Source organism: Pezoporus occidentalis, unplaced genomic scaffold (assembly GCF_034315485.1).
Source record: "Pezoporus occidentalis ecotype Australia unplaced genomic scaffold, CSIRO_AGI_Poc_V1 ctg169, whole genome shotgun sequence".
Classification (NCBI taxonomy): Eukaryota; Metazoa; Chordata; class Aves; order Psittaciformes; family Psittacidae; genus Pezoporus; species Pezoporus occidentalis.
Window position 1 is genome coordinate 491,633 of NW_026913521.1, and position 25,173 is coordinate 516,805.

The window sequence follows — 25,173 nt, forward strand, 5'->3', positions numbered from 1 at the left end:
GAGTTAGAGCATGTAGGGTATGTTTACAGCTTTCAGTGTTAATGAAACTAAAGCCTTCAATTCTGCCCAGCTACAACTACACTCTGCTAGGAAGGTTTCATGCAAGCCTGCTATCAGTTCTCCTCCTAGCAACAAGCTCGATATGAAACTAGATCCCGTCCCTTCCCCTCTCCAGCAGCATTTGTTTCATTCTAAGAACTGTAATTTGTTTGCCAGATCTCATATTCCCAGCTCTTCATATTACTCCATCAAGAAAAGCGCTTCTTGTCTCAAGGGAGAATTCAAGCTACAAAAAAAGCCATCCAGTATTGCGCTCCTCCACCCAGTCCCAAATCAGGTGGTTTTGGATCTAAACCTTTAACTTTGATCTGAAGATCAGCTTACCAGAAAAAATTTTATCATTATAACTAAGTTATGTTTTAATCTAAATTCCATTTGTTACTCTCCTCATTTAATGCTTGCTTGACAGGCCTGCATGTTTGTTTTAAAGTCAGACTACAGATTTCTCATGGCAAAGATCTGTTTTCTTCCTCTGCTTCCCCTTTCTCCAACTGTGTTTTGCAAAATACCATTAATTAAAAGGCAAAACCAAGACTCTGGATTTTACTGCACCTCTTTATGGGTTCTTGATTTATCAAACAAGCAAAAAGAAATTCTTCTTCCTTAACCATTTTAGTCAATGACTTGCATACAGTTTGGGCAGCTAAGGAAGCAGATTCATCCTCTACCACTATTAAGACAGTGGTTTGAGGGCATGGTCTCAAAAACCTGGAGGATACTGTACACAGCACCCTTAGACCCCTTTTAACTATATCCACCACTGGCAACAAAGTCCAGATCTTAATAATCCTCCCCGTGAGCAATGCTGGGTAAGTTAAGTTGCTTTGAACCTTTGGGCTGTCCCCGCCAGATGCATCTGCCTGCTGTTCTGATGCTGCTTTTGCAGCATACTCTGCTGCCAGCTGCAGATCTGAGGTAATGTTGTGAACAAAGCGATATCCTGAGGATCCAGCACCACGTGGACTGGCCGGGCAGGAATTGGGAACACTGGAGAAACAAGAACAAAATAGAGTTATTACTTCATTTATTAACAAGACACATAGTTCTTACTCTGAAGTACAGTAAAGCTCCCATGTCACTGAGAAGCAGATATGTACTAGACTTATTTTTATCCCTGTGGCTTATCCAAAGCCCAGACAGATTGAGAAAATAAAGGCAGAGATAAAACTGGAATTCCTACAAAGTCCGGACACCCCTCCCACCACACACTTTCTGCAATCACAAGACAGCAGAGTCCCAAAGTATTAAACAATTCCTCTGTGTTTAGAGAAGCACTTCAAGCTATGTGAAACTTCCAACAACATACACTCTATCAGGGATGAGTACAGAGCTTGGTATTATAAACTGTGAATGAACAACACACCACTCTCCTTATAACGCTGGTAATATTTAGTCAATCCTCCTAACAGATACAGGCTGCGTTGTTTTACACTACTGTAGTTGAAGCATTCAGTGCAGGCATCTGTCATGAAGGTCACTGTCTAAAACAGCACCTGAGCTTTGTAAGATCACACACTGATCAGTGCCACACAGCCAGAGAAAGGTATTTCCTTAGTTCACCAGCACACAAATGAAGCTGGAAGAAGGGAAATGCAAACGCTCCCAATAGCATCCAATGCAGAGGGTAGCTCACTCACCAGCTCTGGCTAGCACAGAGAAGCCATTCAAAGTGGCAGGGCCACCACAAGATGGCATTACAGGAACAACAACCGAGCAGCAAAGCTCTGCTAGAGCTCATAAAAAGCTACAAACAAATGAAAGGTGGCTATAATTTGCAGCACCACTCAGGCACACAGAAGTGAGCTTCAAGATGGGAACTAATCAGAAGGGCTTGTCTAGGGATCACACATCCTTCATTTGCAGAGTTGAAAGGATGGGAGGAGAGGAACGAGCCTGGGAATCTGATGTTCCCTTTCTCTGTCCTGTGCTGTCCAGCAATGAGGGGTAAAACACCAGAGCCGAATGACACACAACCAAATCCCAGGATTACATGTCTTCTACATAAGAGCAGAGAAACAAGGAACAAGAAAGGAAAACAATACCCATATGATTTACGTAGCAAAACAAGCAGTTCGAATGGCAGGAAAAGATGCAAACTGAAGCCCACAGCTGGGAACCAGGATTCAGTACAAGTGGCATAAACAATCCTCTTATCAGTCAAACACTCAATAGCAGTGCTAACCCTGACACAGATCAATGCAGTAACTGACACTCATTAGAAGACTACTGAATGCTGCATGAAAAAGCGGAACATGATCCCTTCCTCCAAAAGGGGACTGTCTAAATAGCTTCCCCACACACACATACACATGAAGACAGACAGGAAACTGTGAGACAGCCCTTATTTGTTCAATGGGCAATACCTTCAGCACATAAGCAATCTGACAGTGTAAGCAATGACCAGTTTTTGCCACAGTCCAGCCTGTAAACTGAGAAATACTGCTTCTCCTTGCAGTGTCTCTGCAAATGGCTGCAGTGCTGAGCTCAGCAAAACCCAGACTGGTTTCTTTTAAAAGAGAGTTATAGGATGGGGGCCAGAGGAGGAAGAAAAGGCAGCACAAATACCAGCCACAACAAACCCTTGCAACAGAAAACCCGTTTTCCTTATAAGAGAGATATGCAAAGTGGGGCACAGCACCTGGTAACCCTTTCAGCAATAGTCTTTGGCACAAACGGGTGATGCAGAAGCGCAGCAGGAGGGTGCACAATACATGATGTTGATGAGCCCATATGTATAAATCTCCCTTTGCTAGAGATAAAGGCATTTCAAAATGTCTTTCAAAAATCAGAAACCTGTTCATGCAGGAAAATGAATCAAAGTTTGCTATTCCATGCTCTGAGCCTGCTCTGGAAGTGGCTAATGCTAAACCACAGAAGACACTCTTGGATGTCTTAGCATTCACATGGGAGCTAGTGTGAATTTAATTATTCTGCTGTCACTTTTCAATAGCTTCTCCACATACACACTTCTTCTAATGTGTACATAATTACAAATGAAAGCCATTTCCATACATGAAACAATGACAAAGCAACAATACAGCCATTCTTTTTATGTGTTTGGCACCCGAGCATTTATTGTAACACACGGACTAGGAATGGAACTGGATGAAACGGAGTTGTCCCATTTTCTTCTTCGTCTGCAGAAATACATGAACAGCAAACCACAGACAGCAGCCAAAATTCAGGTCAAAGATATGGAAGAGAAGCTCTTCAGTAAACCCATGCTCTGCAAAGACCTGTGTTTCTTTAGGTTTTTAATAAACTAGCATGGCTTCAAAGATTACCTCATGCAATTCAGATATAAGAATTGATTTGTTTCTTCAAGATCAGCAGAGCAAGTAGTTCAGCTTTTAGTGTTCAAATCTCAGCTTCTGAGTCTGATAATGAGTTTTAAGTATGATCTGTGATCTCTTGCCCTTTTTATTTAATTAGAAAAACCAAAGGGAAAATCCCTTACCCTGCAGGGCTGTGATTCTCCCGAGTGCTGACAAAGCCCCTCCAACCTGAAGTGTTGTTAACTTTAAGCCTCTTCCAGTAGATAGTCACTGAAGAACATGACAGTGCCCTAAAGAAGCAGCTATCCCCTGGGACACCCACAGCAGCATCTGAAGATTTGGAAGAGGTATTATTCTTTTAGCAGAATGAAGCACTTTTGTCCAGGTAGACCTGCTTCCTTTCAGCCTGGGTCAATGATCAAATCAAGAGACACAGGCACAGAACAAGCAACAGGAACAGGGTAAACACGTGCTGTTAAGTGTTCAAGCTCCCAGTCAATCACCAGAGCTGCTCTTCAGAGAGAAGGGAGAAAGAGCTGAATACTGGAAAAAACCAAGGGGACACAATCTGCCCTGCTCCCCCCTGTCCCCAACAGGGGACAGGAGGAGTGAAGAAACAGTTTTACTAAAAATACCCCTCTGAGGGTTAAGTTAAAATTAAACATTAGTGCAGTCAAAAGAAAACAAGCAAACACAATGCAGTGACATCAGTTTCCTGGAGTTCCTGGAATTCTCCTCGCCACCCAGATCTGGGGGCTGGCTAGGGATGCTTGCATGCACTCACACCCCCTTGAAAAATATTATGGAACAAAAAGACTTTTTCCTGCAAGCACCTGTTTGTGCCATAAACCAAAAATCATGTGGGGACAGTGATTACGATTTGTTGGACATTAACAGGGCACCAATACTTGGCAATAACTTGATCCATTTTGATATTATAACCTAAAAGCATACCTAGGTCTGCAATTTCCCCAGCTCTCAGACATCCTTAACTTAGATTGTGATCCACGCTTAATGTCCATACAGGCAATCTTAGCTTACAAGCAGTCCAAGCTAATTTGGGTTATGCTCATCTACCACAGAAGAAAGCATTCTGGAGAGGAAGCAAGTGTTTCATACCACTGAAAAACACACACAGCATGTAAGCAAACCTGCTGCAGTTACCCACAGTCTTAATCCGGTGGGCACCATGGTTAATGCCTCATTTTCCAGAGATCTTTGACACCCACTGAGGATTCAGCATCTTCAAGCACTGACTGCAGCCAGCCACTGAGCCACAGTTCCCCAAATACCACGCTGAGACTCGGCTTTAGAAGCTGACTACAACCACGTGCTGTATCATATCAGTCCTTTGCAGCATGTTTTCCATTTAATATTTAACTCTTCTTCAGCTGGAAGGCCAGAAAGATGAAGGCTGAATGCAGTGCCTGCAATACATTCACCCATGTAAAGGGCAGAATGCCTTTTAAACACAGGGTTTAACTTCTGGCTAGCGAGAACATAACAGGTCTTTGTAGCATCACAATTCACTTTCAACTCCTGCCAACAAGAATCCAGCCTCTTAAGTTCACAGCACTTGCTAGCAACAACAATTAAATCTTTAAATGCCAGCTGCTGAAGAATATGTACAACTTACTGCATTGATTTTGGACATTCCAGCCGAAGTTTGCTTCGACTAAAGAATCAAAAATGGGGTGCAGCACTGTGTGCACGGTGAGTCCATACCGAGGACACTGCGTTGCTTGTCTCTTCTCATTTCAATAAAAAAGGATACAGCAGATCCAGGGAAGGTACTGATGGGATCACTAGGATCAGCAGAGATACAGAACAGATTCCATACAGGAACAGTTTTAAGACAGAAACTGAGGCACAAGGTAGCAAAGCCTATAAAAACAAAGCCAAGGGGTGTTCAGCTCCTGACCTCTTCCAATAGAAGAGATGGTGAACACAAAATGGAGCTAAGTAGCATGTCCAAACCAAGAGAAAGTGCTTCTACGCTTGCAGTTACATACAGCATGTGCAATAACATGCTCTAAGACAGGGCTGATGCTAAAAGGCTATGTGAATACAGAAGGCTATTATACAAGGTCTGGGGGAAAGGAGGAAGACAAGGAATCCATCAGGGGCTTTATTAAACAGATGGTCAGGAAGTCCCTGCTCTGAAGCAGTCCTTGATCCAAGAAAATGGTGGAGGAAAACTGCACATGGGTTACCATTACTCTGTCTTTTCTGTGCTCTTATACTACCCCAAAGACACTTATCTGATGCAGAATACTGTGCTAGAGGGATCTGTTGCCTGAGCACATAGAGAGATCCACATGTGAAGACCTCCAGACGCTCTCAATACAGACCACATTTTACAGACTGGGGGAAAACCAATATAAAATAATGAAGCAACAAGTGGTTAAATGATTTATTTATGGTCATATTACAAGTCTATGAACATGCTGGGAACAGAAACACTCCCAAACTCCAGTGCCAATTTCCCCAGAAGGAGAGGCAGTGGAAGAATGCAAGAAAGTTGCTCTATTACTTAATTTCATTCTTTTCCACAAAGAAAGGTATCTGTAGGGATCAAGCTAGAAAGGCTTAGTTTAAGCCAGGTATATGAATAAAACACCTATCCTCTTTATGACGAAAAGGAAAGATAACCTGGGATCCCATATAAAATTGGTCCCCTGATGTGGAGTCTGCACTGCTGAAGAGGAAAAATCCAGCTTTTCAACTCTGTGGGTTAGGATTTGGTATGTACATGGGTGCTACCTTTGAAAAATGCCCAATTTGTGAAGCAGGTACAAGACACTCAGCGTGGTAGGAGTTACAAGCACAGCAATAATGCCAATACACAGATTTCTGTCTGAACAGGCAATTTTTTAAAGCACCTATGGAGTACAAAGGGAGAATCCCCATTTCTTAACATCTTAGCCACCAGCCTCCTCCTCAAATGCAAGTTGGAAGCGTGTTGCCAGGCACACGAAAGACTATGGCTAAAGAAACACAGCAAACCTCAAACTACCTCTATATTGCATTTCATAAGCCTGCAAAAAGGGGCACCAAAAGATACAGGGACGCTCTTTACGTGCAATCAGCAAGAATGAGGTCAAAGTACAACACTTCAGCTTGCAAAACAAGCATTTCCACGATACACCAATCAGCAATAACGGGTGAGAATTCTCTGCTGCTCTTTCCTTCCCCCGCCTAGCCCCAAAATCGTAACTCAAAGAAAGGCAAGTCCTTGCACGTTGCATGCTTCAGACAGGTTTCAGAAACAATCACAAGTGGTGAGACTGCCAAACCAAGCTGGATTTTGATGTGAAAGGAGAAATCTGAGCACTACCCTGCCTGCTTAAAGCTGAAACAAACCCAAAGCTGTCGAACAAGCCACAGGGAAAGTTAACTATCTGCAGAAGTTGAATCTCTTGTTACTTGTCTGTGCTCCAGTGGTTCCTCTCTTCAAAAGGAAGTGAGCTCACTCCAACTGTGCACTGAATGAACATTTTATAGTGGTCAGGGGAAGTGCTTGTGTAGCTGGTGACATCTGCAACCCTTTCTCTAGCACATGGCTTGGCACATCTCCTCTAGCACATGGTCCATTATCTGAAATAAACATGCGTAGGAACTCCCAAGCCCGGTACAGGTTGCTGCTCTTTCTTACATGATGTATATGCATCACACTTAGTTGGCTTGTGGTTTGGAGACAAGGGTGATTAAAAATAATCACTGGGCTGTCCAACTGTGGGAGTTACCCGAGCTGCGTATTCAGCCCAAATGCAGGAAGTAATGTATAACCCAGACAATGCAAAAGAGCGTGTAAAAAAACCTGCCTTGGAGCTCTTCACGGGCTTTTGCAGTTAAATGGCTAATAGTGCTATAGGAAGAAGGAAAGCCTGAATGAAACGGAGCAGGCGATACCTACGCATCCTATTCCGGTGACTGAATGCAGCCACTGAAGTCAGGGTTCATTCAGTTTCCCACTACATACGTTCAGAGGAAATGTGCAAGTCCAGAGTAAATCCCAAGTGATCTGAAGCAGTGTTGTATGACTGTCCTGGAGCCTATTAAAATGCACTCCCTTTTCCTAAGCCAAGCCTGAATCAAAACAGAGCCAGCATTTGCACATCTACCCTAACATGGCTCACACACACTCTTCTGTCATGCTTTACAGAATAAAAGCCCAATATATAATTTATCTACTACACACTCTTGGAAAATAGTAATTACACTATAGATGCATAAAAATCAGTCAATGAATTTAAATGACCTGTTAAAGGCCACAGAACAAGTTGGTGGCTAAGCCAAGATAACTGCAATTACCTCAAGTAATCCACTATCAGAGCATGCAATACATTACTGAACTAATTTTGCCTAGTGGAAGTAAGGAAAAAAATGAAATAAAGAGTAAAGAGCTTGAAGAGTACAGCTTATGAAACCATGGCAATTCAGCTCACATCTTCTGGTTTACTAATCAAGCTTGTAAGACAAAAGAACAGAAGGATGCCAGCTGAACTTTCATTATTCATATCATTAATTTCATTGTAAACTAGATATCGACCCTTCTAGTAATGGTGGAACATGGGCAGGTACATTAAGTACTAAGAGTTAAAATACAAATCTGTGGGCACACATGAACATGTACCAGTGTAGCATTAACACAGAACCTCACCAGACACTTCTCAAGCACTGGTTCTCACAGGGCTCTAAGGGCTCTTCCTCCTACATGCCACCATTATTTCTTTTATTGATAAAGACTGTATGTGAGCTAATTATCCACGCCCTTGCAGTGAAAAACCAAACAAGCACAAGACAGAGTGTTCAAGCCCACAATCATTTTGGTGCAGAGATAAGCCAGAAGTAGCAGCTGTGAAATATGAATAACGATACTGACCTCCATAGTGCAGCATTTAGTATTTCTTTGTTGCAGCTTTTTAAATATATATAGATCAGTGAGAACATAATTGCTATTTAGAACAGGGAAGCATGCACAGAGAAATAATTTCATTTTCATAAATACCCCAACCCTGAGGTGCAGTGCTGGAGAGATGCTTTTGTGGAAAACCGAGTTAAGTTACTACTACAGGGTCATTAACACCAATTGGAAGATAATAAAAGGCAAACTAAACACTGTAAATCTGAACTCCAACTCAGCATGACTTTGAGACCAGGAAAAGGCTCCTGCATCACACGTTGTCTATGTGGATCTCATTATAATCCAAGCACGAGCTACTCTGGGGACTAAATTGCAACATATACATGGAGTCACATTCAAGTAGGCATTGTGGCCCTACAGCAAAACCCAGCAAAGTGTTTGTAGCATAGGTGAGGAACTTCACGTCACCAGTGTCACTCACACAGGATCCTCCAAATGCAAGCTGCACAACCTTAAAGCCATGTATCAGAAGACTGTCCCCATAACACCTCAAACTGTGAATCATTTATATGTCCCAACAGGCAGAGCTGAATTTAACCACAGTACGTGTGGTTTTTCACTCAGCTTTTCAATGCCTTGAATCTACTGAGATTTGGTGCTAGTCTGCCCTTTCTTATGTTGTGTAAAATGGCAGGCTGCTTCTACTGACTTCTTACAGCCACAGTGGCCTCTTCCTTTTTGGAACATGCCTGTCTTTTCTTAAAAGGAATTCTGAACTCAAAGCAGGAAGAAATAAGCCATGCCTGTGCGTAAGCTTCACAGCAAGCTGCCAGCCAACGTTTTCCCTTAAAGCTATACAACAGCATTCAAACCACATCCCCAAACGGCCCCTCCTGCAGAGGAAACACCTAGCTGAGAAAACAGTGGATGCATTTCTCCCTAGGAGTAAGCAGGGATCTCGCTTTGCAAAGCTGCTGAGGGTGGCCGGCTTGGTTTTGTTTAACTAAAGCTCATTCCCTCTCGAGGCGTGCACTTTGCAGAGGGAAAATAAATAGGCTGGAAGAAAGAAAAATCCCCCAGAAGCTTGCAGGGGGGACCCCGCAGGGCAAGCAAGCTGCAATGTAAACAGGGAGGCAGCGCAGCGCAGGGCTGCGGGTCAGGAGGGCAGGGCTGGAGCGGGCGGTGGAAGCGCAGGTACAGCCCTTGCCCCGCAGTGGGGCGGAGGCAGGAAAAGGGGCCAGGAGCAGCTTTCCAAAAAGGAAATTTCACCCTGCCCAGGATTTCCAAACTGCAATAATTTTCCATGGGCCAATCAGGGAGGAGCGAGGCAAACGGACCAAATTAGGAAAGTAAATACTAGAAGGGGGAGAGGGAGGAGAGCCCAGCTCTGAAACCTCCTCCCAGAGCAAGCCATGGGAGTATGGGTCCCATGCTGAGCCCCAGCCAGCCCTGCCCCTGGGAAAAGGGAGAGGACACTGTGACAACCTCACCCACTACTGCAAAGCCACAGAGAAGGCAGAGAGCTGCCCTGAAAGCCAGAATGCACAGCTATGTGTTCCCTGGAGAGCATTTTCCTTCTCGGGCAGAAACACCCAAATCACTTCCCAGCGCCTGGCCCACAGAATGCAAGAGCTGCAAGACCCTGCCGGGGGAGAGGGAATGGTTGAAGGGGCCGAGCAGAGATGTTTACAAATGTGTCAGCCCCTCCTCTGCAAGAGGAACTCAGAAATGAAAGGGGTTTGGCAAGTGAAACCTCAGATGTCTTTTGAGGTTTTCTGAAGACTTGGCTGGATTAGCTTCTGCTCAAGACAAACGGATGCAATCATTAATCATTCTTAGTAAACACTCTGTTAGGGGCTGAGCACAATTCAACACTACTATTTCCACTTTCTCCTTATGCAAAAGAAACATTCTCGGGGAGTCAAATATCAGTTGCAGGCATATGCCAGAGTCAAAAGATACAGCCTGTGTTAGTAACAGAAACCACACTGTACTGCTGCTTTGCGCAAGATGACTGAATGGAAACTAACTACCATATGTTGGCAAAGAAACCATCCCCCTCCCCTCCCAGCAACAAGCTTCATCTAAAAAGAGAAGGTTAAATATAAACTAAAAGCAGTGCCTGAACAGAGGACTAAAACCACAGCTACCTCCAGCCCCCTCTTTCTAGAATATCTGCACTGCACATCTGTGCAGCTCTGCAAGACAGGCGGAAAAACCCAAACAAGCAAGCGCCTGCAAATCCATGCAAACCCAAACTGGCTTCATTGTGACACTGAAGTCGTTTTCAGCCACATATATTTGAATACTATTCACTGAATTAGTGCTGTCAGAAGCTGTTTATTACATCTTTTTATAGATGGCCAGACAAGAAAACAAACCAAAAGGCTATTACTGTTACCAGCTACACTCTTGCTATTTATAAGGCCTGAAAATTTTAAACCTCTCATGCATCATCCTATACACCAGGAGTCTGTTTTACTTTATAAAATATATTACACTTCAGGCCGCAGCTTTAATGTTAAAAGAGATTAAACTGCAACTCCATAGCATCAACTCTTTGCTGAGAAAGAAAGAGAAAATATTCCAGGCAGTAACTCAATGGTCAGGTTATTTCCACCGCATGTTCATGAATCAGATAATTTACAAAACAGGATGCTCACACAGATGTACATTCAGATTGCTACAGCCCCTCAGTACATGGTCAGCATCCTACCCCCATTTCCTTCTATTCCCAGGAAACCACGTGCCAATCGCCACCCTAACTTCAGATAACACCAGCACCACCCAGCAACAACAGAATATTATTGAGATAAAAATAAAACAGGCGGTCCTAACATAGAAAGTATTTGCCTGCTTTCTCTTCTCCAGGCATATAGGTAGCTCCTGATAGATATTTCTAATTCCGTTGCCAAAGATAGACTAGTAACTCTATAGTGTGAAACTAACACTTAAGTTCCCCCCCTGAACCCTGCAAGCTCTTAAACAAAACCCTTGTGCCCTATTTCAAGCCACCATGACACCATTTTAGCACTCTCCCATCTTCTGAACAGCAGATTTTTCTGAGCTAGCTATTTTTAATGGGGTATTTCATGCACCAAGTATACCAAACAAAAGAGGGCTGACAGACTGATGTCAGAGAACACACTTTGGATAGTTAACATCTTACCTGATAGTGCCTGTGGGGGACGGGAGGGGACTGACCATGCTCCGGAGATCCGGCTCCGGGATGTGGATCTTCAGAGGTGATATTTGAGGGTAAAGTGGCCGAAGGGGAGGTGATGAGGCTTCCTCTTTTGCTTCCTCTTTATGGTATAAAGATGTGAACTGGATCTTTATAACCGTGCTAGGGAATCGGAAAGTACATCTGTAAGGGAAAGAAAGGGAAAAGTCAGTTTCACACATAATAATGAATATATAAGTGTTTCTGCATGCAGCTGGTGAACCATGAATTCATTAAATCATTCCTAGCACAGAAGTCCACCATTCTCTATAGCATCTTTCTGCTCAGTGTCCTGTGCAGAATCACTGATCATTCATAGATCTCTGTATCATAGTGTCATGTATCACCGAGTGATTAGATGCAAGCTGAAGGTTTGAGTAAGTTAAGTGATTTCCCCAAGGCCATGTATTCAATCAGTGACTAAGCAACATGCAGAACTATAGTGACAAACTCTTGGGTTCCTGCTATATCAAGGATTAGGATTCATCTTTTATTAGCTCCCTGCACATAACTCAGTAAGATACAAGTTACTAGAAAGTATTAAACCACAAGCAACATTGAGTACCAGAGCTATAAAATCCAGACAGAGCAACAAACAGCCTCCAGGTAAGACCAGGCAGCACTATTTAAAGACTGGCCTCTACATATTGTATAACTAATAGCCATTTATATCTCTGCACATAATGCTACAGGATCATCTAGCAGGTTTCAGATTAAAATACATTAATTTACGACTGCCTCCCTTTAGAACAACATGGGTTATAGCGGACAGGGGCAGAACAGGGTCCCTGCAAGCCTATAGGGCCTAATTTCTTCTCCAAGTAACACTTCTTTCCAATTGTTATGTAGGGAAAAACAATAAAAACAAAATCACACATCTCCCAAGCGTGGCCTTCAGGAGATACTGGGAAACTCAAAAGGAAACAAGCACTGACATTTTCCCTATTTGAACTGACAGCTGTCTAATTTATAGCACCTACAATGGGCGCAGGGCTGTAAGAGCGAGTGCTCTGCAATTCTTATTGCACTTTAATTAGACAATCATGTGCAATCAATACAAGCTTTCCAGGGATCACTTCACTGATAAGGTTAAAGAAGCAGGAAATAAAAACCAGGTTTCACCGTGGGAAAGGCCAGCAGAGCACAGTAATTGTGCTGGCTTCTAGCATTTTGCCTACAGAAGGAAACGAAGGGGCACAGGCAGTGTTGTTCTGGCACTGCTTGTGCTAGATTCAATAATGCTAATGATGCTGCATTATTGGATGCTTCCAGGTAACAGAAAAAGGTAGCAAGCAAGTAAATCTGTGACTATCTCAATGCTATTGAGAGAAATGCAGAGAAATACCCTACTGCAGCTCTAAAACCGCACTCTTTTGCTCTTGGTTCTTCTGCACAAGCTAGTTCTGCTGTAAGGTAATGTTCAGAAGCCTGCTGTGAAGAGTGTAAAATTATCATTCAGGCATAAGAAGCTCATTCCCATCTCCCACCTCATCTCTCAAATGACCTGGCTCAGCATTCAGCGGCTTGGACTCACTATGGCTCTGCTACATACAGCAGGAGTTTGCACATTGCATTTAATTCACTTCAGAGGTCCTGCCACCTGCACTCTTTAATGTATTAAATAAGAACATCGTTGCTGGCAATGCAGCCTAATTGTGTTTATCTAACCCTTTGAAACATGGGTCCCTGCAGACTCAATACAGATGCACAACTCCAAACAGTAGTGTCTGTACCTTGCAGTGTCTGCCAGCAGCACGCACACAGCTTACTGAGATGAACCCGAAACAAGACTGTTGAATCACTCTCTGGATTTTAAGCTTTCATACTGGAACATTGATTTACTTAGAGAAAAGAGTAGAGAATATATAAATTTGCAATAAGCACCACATGGACTGAGGCTCAATACCAGTATGAGCAAAGTTTCATCATTTCTCAAGCCCTTGCTGGGGAAAAGCTGAGCTTGCTTTCACAGAGGAATGGAATTCTCTGCTGTAACACCTGGTGCTCAGCATTTTTCAACATCTGAGTCAAGGACAAATCAGTCCTTGTTTAACAGTGTTCAGTGCAATCCCAACCTGTTGCTGATCTCAACAGGCCTGACTGCACAGAGCTCTCAGGCAGTTTTGCAGCACTGTTGAGGGCAGAACATCCCCACTGCAGCTGCACACAAGTAAGGAACTTTATCCCACTGCCACTGAAGTCTTACTGTTCAGAAGGACCCGGTAATGCAAGATCCACATCTACATGTTACTGCTTTCAGCTAATGGTGCAACTAACTCCTCAACCCTACAATACTCTGATGCTGTAACAAGCTTAGATAAGAAAGTGATACCTGTACCCAAAACACTGTGAGACAGTCCCATCAGTCTCTGTGTACAAGCAATCTTAAGAAAATCTGTTACTTTTCCAAAACCATGAGTCAACCTGAAACATGAAGTGTAAGCTAACCAGTAAATGTGCTCAAAAAGCCCATCTACCACTGCTTTTCCTTGAGAGCCTCCTCTAAGCTATCCGATTCAGGCATGTGACTTACCCACAATCTCAGACTGGAACGAAGCGAAACAGGGAGGCTGGGCTGGGCTGACTACACAAGCAAACAATCTGCTGCCTGCTGTGATTTCATTTTTAGAAGGACAGGCTTCCCAATCCACTGAAGCACAAGCCAGGACATACAACTCGCTTGCACAGATTATGCTTGCTAGCATGTATATAGCCATTTTGTAAGGAACCAGCCCCAGAAAAATCAGTGTGGATATATGCATGGGTGCTCACAACTTCAGAAGGCTTCTGCAGGCTCATCTCTGCTGGCTTCCGGTATTGACACTGCCCGCAAAGCCGAGGTGGGAGTCATTTATCTGATGTATACTTTTACTGCTGTAAAAACCTGGGACCCAAGAAATGGAAATGCAATGTAAAATAGATTGTAAATTCCTGCAGAACTCCTCCCTGCCCCCAGGGGTGAGAAGGTGCCAGTCTCTACCACAGCCACCACAGTAATGCAGACAGTGACAATGGCACAGCCCAAGACACTGCCTCAAATCAGCATAGCTGCACTTACACTGGGGAACTGTGTCAATGAGAAAACACAAAAGCATGATTTCTGAATCATCTTGTCACAGGAAGCTCACTTTTTATTACACTGAACCCGAATGCAATTTTAATGAGCTTTTCTAATTGTTCCCTTAATTAACCTCTTTCAGGCCAAAAGAGGGTAACTCAAATTATATCAGGCAGGCCTGTTTAGGAGAGAGGCACATTAGTGCAGGATTTAAGCCTATGAGAACTATACTTTTAACAGGAGATAAGCAAGACAAGACAGACAACCCAAACAGAACTAAGCATGCCTTCCTTAAGATGTCCCTGCCCGTGGCAGGAACTAGATAATCTTTAAGGTCCCTTCCAACCCAAACCAGTCTGTGATTCTAAGATTACTGTATGTATTTTGAATTATTTAAAATGACTTATACTATTTGATTCATGTTGCATGATTCCTATCAAAGATGCATAGCAATTACTACTACTGCTTAACACTTCCATCATGAGAAGATCAATCCAGAACTAGAGACCAGACTCAACATAAAAAGCATAATGAAGTTAACCTGTATTTCCAAGGGTACCTAAGAGGCAATTCTAAAGTACCTCTGAAATTTCTAGCTAATTAGAGGGGTAAATTAATGGTCTGCAAAATCTCCTGGTCTTGGTACAGGCAGGAAGCAACCTGTTTCAGTTCCAGAACTGCTCAGTTTTACTTGATAACCTGCTACAGAAACGTACATCCTGCAACCCCTGACCATATAAACCATCTGGGTGGTACTCATACAGTTACAGTATGTTGCATATGTCAGTTCCTTGGGGGAAAGGATTCCCATTTGTCCAGGATGCCTTGAATCAGTGAGAATAGAAAGCTTTCTTTCAGTTGTGTTTAAACACACACACACACACACACACAAACCCCAACCTCCATAAGCTGCATGGAAACAATTCTTGTCTTCTTACATTACAGGCAGGAGAAAGAGAAAAATCACAGTTCACAGACTCCATAAGCCCTCACTGAATGCATGCTGTTATGTACAGAGGAGACCAAGGGGAAGGGAAGGAGTGCACATGCCACATACAGTTACAGTGATATAAAAGATGTTGCTAGAATTTTGTTTTAAGCAGGACAGATTTTCCAGGAGTTTCCTGGATGAGCTCCCTGCAGAGACAACACAGCACCTGTGCTACTGGGCATCCTTCCTGTGGTGAACCAGTGACAGTGACCACAAGCATTTCATTTTCAGACCGTATGTAGATGAAGTGCTAGGAAATGCTAGACTTTACATAAACAGCCACCCCTAAAGCAGAAAAATGGTTAGGTAAAAAAAAAAAACACCAACAAAATGATTCCATACCCTGCATGACTGAAAACCAGGCATGTTCTCCCCCTCCTCAAAGTGCCTTTTACTCACATACGCAAAGGAAAAGGAGATGCGTTTGCCTGAACAATACCATGTTCAATAGAAGCTGTTACAGTCACCAATTTCTTTCTTAGAGCACCCTGAGTGCTGTTTGACACCCAGTGACTTCTGCAAAGATCTGCTGCATAAGAGCAAGAAAAGGCTATTTAAAGATTTTAAAAGAAGACAGGAAACTGGGCTGCATTTATGTTTTTACATTTACACTGTGGGAAACGCACAGTGTCAAAATGGTGAAAAAGCCAAGGTGAAACATTATTAAAAATATATGTATACAAAAATGTACATATAAACCCTAGAATGCTATTTATATATATTATGTGATATATATAAACAGAATATTTAATACTGTATGTTATATATAAACATCATTCCAGTTTATTATGCAAAAGGGAATACCAGAAAAGTAAGTTGGAAGACTGCTACACATGCGCTGTCATCAGCAAGTTGGTACCATCTTTGTCTACTTTATCTTGCCATAATTCATGAAATCCTGTTATTCCTGAACGCTGGGGGCAGAAATACACCAGTAGCATCTGCGTTACAAACAGGGCTGAGATGCAGGTTGAGCAAGAAACATTATAGGAAGAGCATTGTTAAAAATAACACTTTTTGCAATTTGAAACAGTAAAAAAAGGCCCCGGGTTTAAGTCTAAAGAGGTTAAGCATGATTGTCTGCCTTTGCTGCAACTTCCACTTTTTAAACATGCAGATGCTGTTACCTCAAGCTCCGACTCTCAGTATCTAAATCTTTCCCTCTGCCACTCTGTATTGGCAATAGTGTGGCTAGCAGGATTAGGGAGGTGACTGTCCCCCTGTACTTGGCACTGATGAGGCTGCACCTTGAATCCTGTGTTCAGTTCTGGGCCCCTCACTGCAAGAGAGACATTGAGGTGCTGGAGCGGGTCCAGAGAAAGGCAACAGAGCTGATGAAGGCTCAAGAGCACAGGTGTGATGAGGAATGGCTGAGGAAACTGGGGTTGTTTAGTCTGGTGGAAAGGAGGCTCAGGGGGGACCTCATCATTCTCTACAAGGACCTGAAAGGGGGTTGTAGTGTGATGGGTGTTGTGGGTTTTTTTCTCCCAAGCGATAGGACAAGAGGAGGTGGCTTCAGTTGCCCCAGGGGAGGTTTAGATTGCTATTAGGAATAACTTCTTCACCAAAAGGGTTGTCATGCATTGGAACAGGGCACTGGTGGAGACACCATCCCTGGAAGTGTTTAGAAGACATGTAGGTATGTCACCTGAGGACATGGTTTAAGAGTGAAACTAGTAGGTAATGGTTGGATTCAATCATCTTAGAGGTCTTGTCCATGATTCTGTGGTTCTATGATGAAAGGGGACACCAGCCCAACTGTTAAGGATGAGGCAGTTATCTCTACAATCAGCAAATACCTTGGATTTAGCAAAGGTGGCAGCCAGAGATCTAATTACATCAGCACATGTCATGATGAAACAGAACTGTTATTACTAGCTAAAATTTGACCAAATATGCTCTCAGAAGCTGTTGTAAAAGAAGAAAGTCCCAAACCAGCCCCACACAACAGCTGTTTCTCTGTCCCCTGTAACTTCTGAAACCAATCTGGTTTGTGTTAATTACATACAGTACACTCAGAAGAACACCGTATTATTCCCACACACAGAGCTCCACAAAAACACTGTGTTTCTCAGCACAAGTGAGAATTTGCCATCAATCATCTTTGTCAGGCTATTACCATTACCAGTTATTTCAAGGTACCTGACATGATTTTACCAGAAGGCAAAGTGGATACTTCTCATCCTTTCAGTCAATGTGCAGGATAAATACCTACATTTCAGGCCATGATCAATGTACAGGTAAGGTCCGTAGCAGCCATTACAGAGAAGTGCCCCAATTACCTCCTGTAACTGGTTTTCTTCATCTTCTGTGATCAGTTAAGGGAAGAATCACATGCCTGCATCTATGAAAAATCAAGTTCCCATTAAATTTTTCCATAATACTTTGAAGCAATCTGAAAGGAGGTGCCTTAGACAACATAAAAGACTGGGAAAATTTAGGCATCAGTGCACCCAATATGAAAAAGATAGTTTGCTTCACTTAACGCGTATCTAAGCCCTGAAGGTCTGCCCACAGAGATAAGCAAACTGAGACACGGCACAACTGCCTCAGATTCCTGTTTCTTCAAAAACAAGGCTCTGATAATTGCTGTGGCTGCTGCAAAACAGCTGAGCTGGGAACATTTATTGACCAAGGTTTGCTGCTTTGTGATGCTGCACTCTGCCCAGGGAGATCAATGCTCTTCAGAACTTTGGCTTTCTTACAGCAAGCCTCACTCATTATCCAGCACAAACCAAAACACTCCAACTGCAGAATATTTAGAAGGCTTCCCCTCCGTTTTCACAGCTAAAATAACCAAGACTCTTTTCCAGTCTTCACGCGACTACACTAGACCCTTATTCCCCAATGGGAATAATCATCAGAAGTGGTGTGCTCAAAATGATTATTTTGCTGGAACTAGAGCTGCCTGAAGCAGCAAAGTGGGCAAAAGCCTAGGTAACAAAACCACCTCTCAATCAATTCAAATTGTATTAGTACTCAAATTAGTATTAGTTTGAATGCATGTCATAAAACTGTACAACAAGCTCTGAAAGCTGCGTGAGCTGTCTCAGGAAATAAGGTATATTCGCCTCTCCTTTATAATAAAAATCATCCGACATTTCCTGTTCCATTCCCTACCCCAGATTTTTTTTCTTCCCCCCTTAAATAACACTTTGTAAGCAACACCAATAAGAAAACAGTTATATCATCCACTTGGCTAGTGCTGTCTGCATTCCAAATGAAAAAGTTAATTGCACTGAGACTACAGAAGGAAGTCTGGGGGAATGAAGACAAATGCATTTTATTCTCTTAAGTCTAAACACTCATTACAAAACAAGCATGTACCTATCACCATGGCAATTTAAGAGTCAATATAATTCTTTCCTTTACACATCTCTTTAGGCTAGGAGACACAGGCAGCATAACTGCCAGGCTTTTAAGAGTGCTTGGTTCATTTTAGAGGTTACCACAGTCTTAAAGTACTGAGTTTTCAGCATTTGCTATTTCCCTTTCAGTTGCTTTCCTGATCTGACCAGATTTAACACCAAAATCTTACTGAACGCCAAACCATACAGCCCTTTATTAAACACACATCAGAGAAGCAGCTGTAACGAGATGGTTGGTAAAATCATTTCTTGCATTCATGAAGAGCCAAACAAAAGGGTCTGCAAGTAAATGGTGAAGCCCAAAATCCACATTTGTTCTTCCTGTAATGAATCAACTCAATCTGAAGACAAGCAAGGCAAGTATGTTGCCAGACAGCAGCAGGACAAGGAAATAAACTGCAGAGTTCCCTGAGAAAATGCCTCTGGTGTTATCCACTATTGTTTAATTAGAGGAAAAGCTATAAAAGTCCCCCGTTAGTGTTTTTAACATATGTGAAGGAGAATTAGGTTTAGAAAGTACTGAAACGAACTGCAAATAAAGGACTATAGAGATCTCCATCACTGCTGAAGAGACAGAGCAACTCACTGAAAGGTTTAGTTGTAATTATTCAGTTAGCCACAACATGAGTTTAGATCAGGACTGGTTTCTAACCTCACAGTTACCCTGAGCTCACAAATCACTCGCCCTGCACGCTTTGTAACACAATCTAATATACACTGTCACGCTTTGTACATGATACATGTACAAGAAGTACATGTACCAGCTAAGACTGAACCCAATTTGTCTGTGTGCACATGTGAACGAGCTCAGGTTTGAAATAAATACTTGAATTTAAGAGTGGTCTTGCTTCTACTTCATTAATTATTTTCTTCTGCTGGGTGTTTTTGCAGACGAAGTACCAGCATTCCCCTGTTATGTCACATGCCCAAGTAGCTCAACTCGAGTGTACTGGGGTCCCTGGCATGCACCACTTCTCAGGTATCACACCTGTACTAGAGCTCATGTAAACCTGATCTTACTGAAGGCAAACTCACACTGAAATAACTGAGAATCCCTCATACCCAACTCACTGGAATTAATATTGACTAGCCTGTAATCCCAGATTACTGGAAGGATTTTCTGTCCTTCCACTGAAATGCGTCCAAGTTAGCTGGAAATCTTCCTCTTTCCATGGTCACCCTGACCTGCTGGGATGAGTAACTGCACAACTGGGTAAAATTCTCAGGCTCACATGGACAGCCCACTGGTTTTCCTCTGCCTTAGAAATAATCTCCCTAAAGAGATATCAATTGTGCTCCTCAATCTCATGCAGATTTATTTTAACACAGTCTAAATCTGTTTCTCTGCTTTAAGAGGCATTTCCTTTACCCTCCCTACCATCCCATTCCCTCAGCCATATCCTCTCAATGTCACCCTCATGTCAATGGTACCATCCAGACCACTGCGCAGCAGGTCAAACCAGGTAGCTGAAATAATAATTCACTTCTTTTTTTTTGTTGGGACTAAGTTGTCAGGAAGATCAGATCCCTTATCTTGCCATCCACATGGCAACACAGGCACCAACACTGCAGAGGTGGAGGGGACAAGTGTCAAGCAGAGGAAGGAAAGGAGGAACCAGCAAAAATGTTGCAGATTTATAATAGATTATAAAAAACCCCCAGGGTATGTAACCACAGACTCAGATTTAACATCACATGATCCAAACACTGCCTTCTCCTTTCAGAAAATAAAATGCAATTCATTCATTCTGAGAAAAGCTCTGGCCCTTATCAGGTAAATCACACCAGCTGCTATGATGATGCTCTAAGGCTGGAAATTTTCAGAAGCTCCCAAAACAGAAAAATCATTATATTTGGGGATTCAGCTTAACAATTTCAAACCCCAAGTCACACAGCTGTATGCTAGAGGACTGAACAAAGACTTTAAAATGCTGTCTGCATTCCAACAAGCGCTTCCTGCACCCCTGTACCCATGGCAATTCTGCCATAGCAACTGGCAAGGTCACATCTGCAGGAGTGGGTTTGTGGCCATCTCAGATGGGATATACAGGCCCTACAAAGGTTAGTACCTTTGTGCATCCAGAGTTTATTCACTGATTATCCCAAGAAAGGCAATCACAACAAGATGGCTGAACGAGGAAAATGCTTCAGAAATAGTTAAAATTGCCATTTTTCTTTGTCACAAGCCGTTTCCTTATGCTCCTTGATGCTGTTAAGCTGGAACTGTACACACGGTAAAGGATTTTTTTCCCTTAATGAAAGGCATCACAGGTTGCACTGCGATTTGCCTAACACTGCATATTACTGTGTTTAAAATGAGGTTTCCAACACAGCCAGACAAGATTTCAGATGGGCAAAGAGCGTGTGCAGGCAAGTGTATCTATTTAAAACAAATACTACCAACAGCATCAGGCAAAAACCACAACTTATGAATAGCTATGCCTCTTAAAAGCACTAAGTAAATTAGCTGTAATGAATGTTTCTATCGAGCTCAGTTGCACAGGGCTTCCCTTTATGCCGTTTCATCAAGGTTCAAACACACTGAGAAACACTTCCACACACAGGCAGATTTTCAAATAGGTATTTTAGCAAACTCCTTTGAAGACAGCAAATGTTCACAGGAAAGTTCGAGCAAACCCTGGGATTCTTCTCCTTGCCAGCACCATGCACACACACAGAGGTTATTTTTGTCTCTTCAGTGCCTCCATTCTCCACAGATATCCCACCTCACAATGCTGATGAAGAGCAAGGTCTTGGGTGCTGCCTATCCCGTTGCTGCCCATCCCAGGAAAAGGCAGTGAGTGAAACTGAGCCAAGCAGGTGGTGGAGGGGGAAGAGTACAAACACCCCTAGGCTGATCAGGAAGGCTAAAAGGGAACAGATAGCAGAAACCCAACTCTAAAACCAACAAAATGCTGGTTTGGTTCATATATATATATACACATATATATATAATATAAATATATATATATATATATATATACACACACCTTTAAAAGCGCACAGAAGAAGATGAGCACTTTTTGGGGCTCCAGCAGCCAGATGTTAAAAGCAAAAGCTTCAGGAAAGTTTGCACTGTGATACCATGCTGTGAAACTTCAACAATCATTTTATTCTACACATCTTCCCTACAATTTCTTACCTAGGAAGCGTTTTAATTGCTGTCACAGAGCAAACTGATAAATCAAGCAACACCGCTGACAGAAACAGTTGATTTTTCATCCAGGTGAGAACATTCAATGCTGTTTTACACTGAAGAATTAGTAGTGAAGAATCAAGAGCTGTCTTTTTTATTTTTACATCCCTTATGTGTCTTTAGTAATACTCTGATTTTACACTTTGGAAATTATTGAGACATCAAGCACAGCTTCACTTCCAGATTCTCCCCTTTGAGGAGTAAAGCACAGAGCAGGAAAGCAAAAAAACCAGTCCATGTAAGATACGGTAGTTACCATTTTTTCAGTGTAATGAAATTATCACAAGGTCAGGGAATAAATTCATGAAGTATCACAAGAGCATCTCATAGAAGAACAGGAGGAAAGAAATCACTGCAATTGCTGAGAAGGGAGTTTCAATCAATCAGCTTATGCAGAGCCAGCACAAACGGTAGGAGGTTCCTTCTGAAGTCACCACCTTGCCTGGGAAACTCACATTATGGACAGGTCTTTCCCTCTTCCTACTACCCACAGCTTTGCAGAATGGGTCTTGCAGTAATCCTGCCCAGTCCAATGCAAAAAAAACCCTACCTGAAGCTGCTCCAGTCTCTTCCAGAAAACTATCAGTGCTCAAGGGGCCAAGAATGTGCAGTTTCAAAACTGATCTTGCTGAAACTTTTGCACTGTAAGCCAGTTAGCAGTATCTTTTCATTGACTTTAATGCCTGCAAGAAAGCTGAAGGATATTCTTGAAACTCCACCATTACTACCACTCACTTACAAACTCAGAGGAACACTGGTCAATCCACACCTGACTAAGGATTCTTTCACTTACTTAAAACACAGAAAATACCAACTTACGTTAAAATTAATACAGAAAAATCCTAATAATTATTTCCACATGGATTATAAATACGTAAGATTATCTCAGAAACCAAGCTTTGGCAGAATATAATTAACAGGCTTTTATAACATATACCATTAAAGCAGAGTCTTGGTACTTTGATCAGGAACTCTGTTAAAGCTCACCACCCAAACCATCTTTTAAATATGCATGCCAAGACAACATGGTAGTTACTTGGTGCCCATCCACCAGGCCCAGAGAAACACAGAGGTGGTTCCTGTAATTGTACCTCACTTAGCTTCACATTTCAAAACATTGGCGTCAGCTTCAAAATATGCCATTCACTCCAAACCAGGAGTGCTGGGCACAGGGCTTGCTATCAGAAGACAAATACCTCTTTCCCTCCTGAGTGCTCCTATTCCTTTAAAAACAAGCAAGCTGCAGCTCAGCAGCACATAGGGCAGATTACCTGGAGTACAGCCAGTCCAAAGCATCGCAAGATCTAACTCAAGTCTGCCAATGTGCTGAACATATGAGTCTAGAAGGTCTTACCTACACCCACAAAAATCAGATGTGATTTTACACCAATATAAATCAGTCTGCAGCATCAGTGACATCCATCTTCTAAGCAATATTGCTTGGGCTTTTCTTGGTCTGATTGGTTTTTGTATATTCAAGTCTCCTGAGGGTGAATCCTGGCCCCACTTCTACCACACCATTACAGAAGCTGCTCTGTTCTCCTGTGTAGTCCTTACTATAAACAACTTCATGTCTCTGAGCAAACTGTTAAGACACAGTAAACTTTTTGCTGTGTGTCATACGGTAAGCCACGTCCTAACCCAACACCACTCTGCCAGTCAAAGTCTATCTCATTTACCATGCCTCTAAGTATAACAACAAATGGAGGAAACCTGCAGTTGCATTCCCAGGGATGTCAACATCTACCTACCTGCAGAGAACATTTAGTGAGCAGTCCTTAAAGTCTAAAATTAACCATAAAGCTGCTGTTTATTTTTTGGTTTGGCAATAGGGAGGTGTTTTAAGTGTCAGAACGAGTGGCCTGACATATAAAAACCTTGCTATGAAATTCTGCCACCGAAGAAGTGGGCTGGCACAAAGAACAGACGATGTTTCTATTTAAATGAGGTTGGCTGCCAGCAGCAGAAAGTTTCACTATCAGCACTGCAGATGTCTGATATCATCTGTAACACACAGCAAGCCTATTATGTTATTTTGTTGTGTGTGTGGTTGTATACATAAAAATAACGAGAGTTAAGAGCCTCTACAGTGCACACAGCAGCCTGTGTACCCTGCTGCTCTAATCGGGGATTCCAGCCTGTAGAGGTCTAGATCCCATCAACCATTTCTTCACCAGCCAAAAAGTATTTACTTATTAAATTATGTGCAACATTTGTGTGTATCTCACTTTTATCAGCAAGTCTTATAACTGCAAAAATCCCTCTCCATGTTGGGCTGATCAATCTGTTAAATTCCTTAGGAGATTGTCAACATTGCATTTTAATTTTGATTTTTTCCTAAAGACTGAAAATTATCAGTATCTGTTATTTTAAAATAAACAAACAAACCCCAACAGGCTGCATCTAGACTCCTTTAAAAGCCAAATTGCTGTTTAACCCTTCTGGTCTGTATGTTGCTAAAAGGGGCCAGGGAACAAATTGGTTTAGCTTCAGGAAACAAATCATGTTTTTTTTTATTTGTTTGGGTTTTTAAATGAACTTACCTTCTTTCTAATATTTTTGTATTTTCATTTGACTTTATCTTGCTAAATAGTGCTCGCCTCCCGTTCTTCTATTTGAACCTCCTTGCCTTCCATAACACCACTGTCCTTTAAAGAGTACAGGTCTTACTTGAAAGCATCCGTGTTAAAACTCCTGTAGGTCATAACCCTGTTAGCATGTTTTAAAGTCTGAGCTCTCTCCTCAAAGGCACACAAGCCTTTGCCACCAAGGCAGTGGTCCCCTACTCAAGAACCATAGGATGCTTTCAGAACCCCAGGCATCACCTACATACACTCCCTTGCTTGAGCTTTTACTGTACCATCCGAAGGAAAAAAAGACTGCTGACGAGTATCAGACCATTGGCACTATGGTTTCGAGCAGCAGCCTGTCTGTCACATCACAGCCATTGCACAGACACGTGTACAACTTCACTATCTGATGGAGGCAGACACCGATGACCAGCCAGCTACTCCCTCCTCCCAGCCTCCTTTATGTCAATAAGTCTGTACCTGGCTGTTTGAGCAATGTTTAATCATAAACAGTTTTGAACATGCTCCCAAATATAAACAACGTTGAGCAGGAATAAACAGAGTC

At 42.5% G+C, this 25,173-nt stretch overlaps 1 protein-coding gene across 2 annotated transcripts in view; it reads right to left on the reverse strand.

The window, feature by feature from the left end:
- FOXK1 (forkhead box K1) overlaps nt 1-25,173 on the reverse strand; it is a 48,217-nt gene that overhangs the window by 9,990 nt on the left and 13,054 nt on the right. For both annotated transcript variants that reach the window (XM_062613566.1, XM_062613565.1), the window contains exons 2-3: nt 11,372-11,569; nt 891-1,047 (exon numbers count right to left, since the gene is read on the reverse strand). In XM_062613566.1, the coding sequence (XP_062469550.1) occupies nt 891-1,047; nt 11,372-11,569 (355 nt within the window). The remainder of the gene's footprint in view (nt 1-890; nt 1,048-11,371; nt 11,570-25,173) is intronic.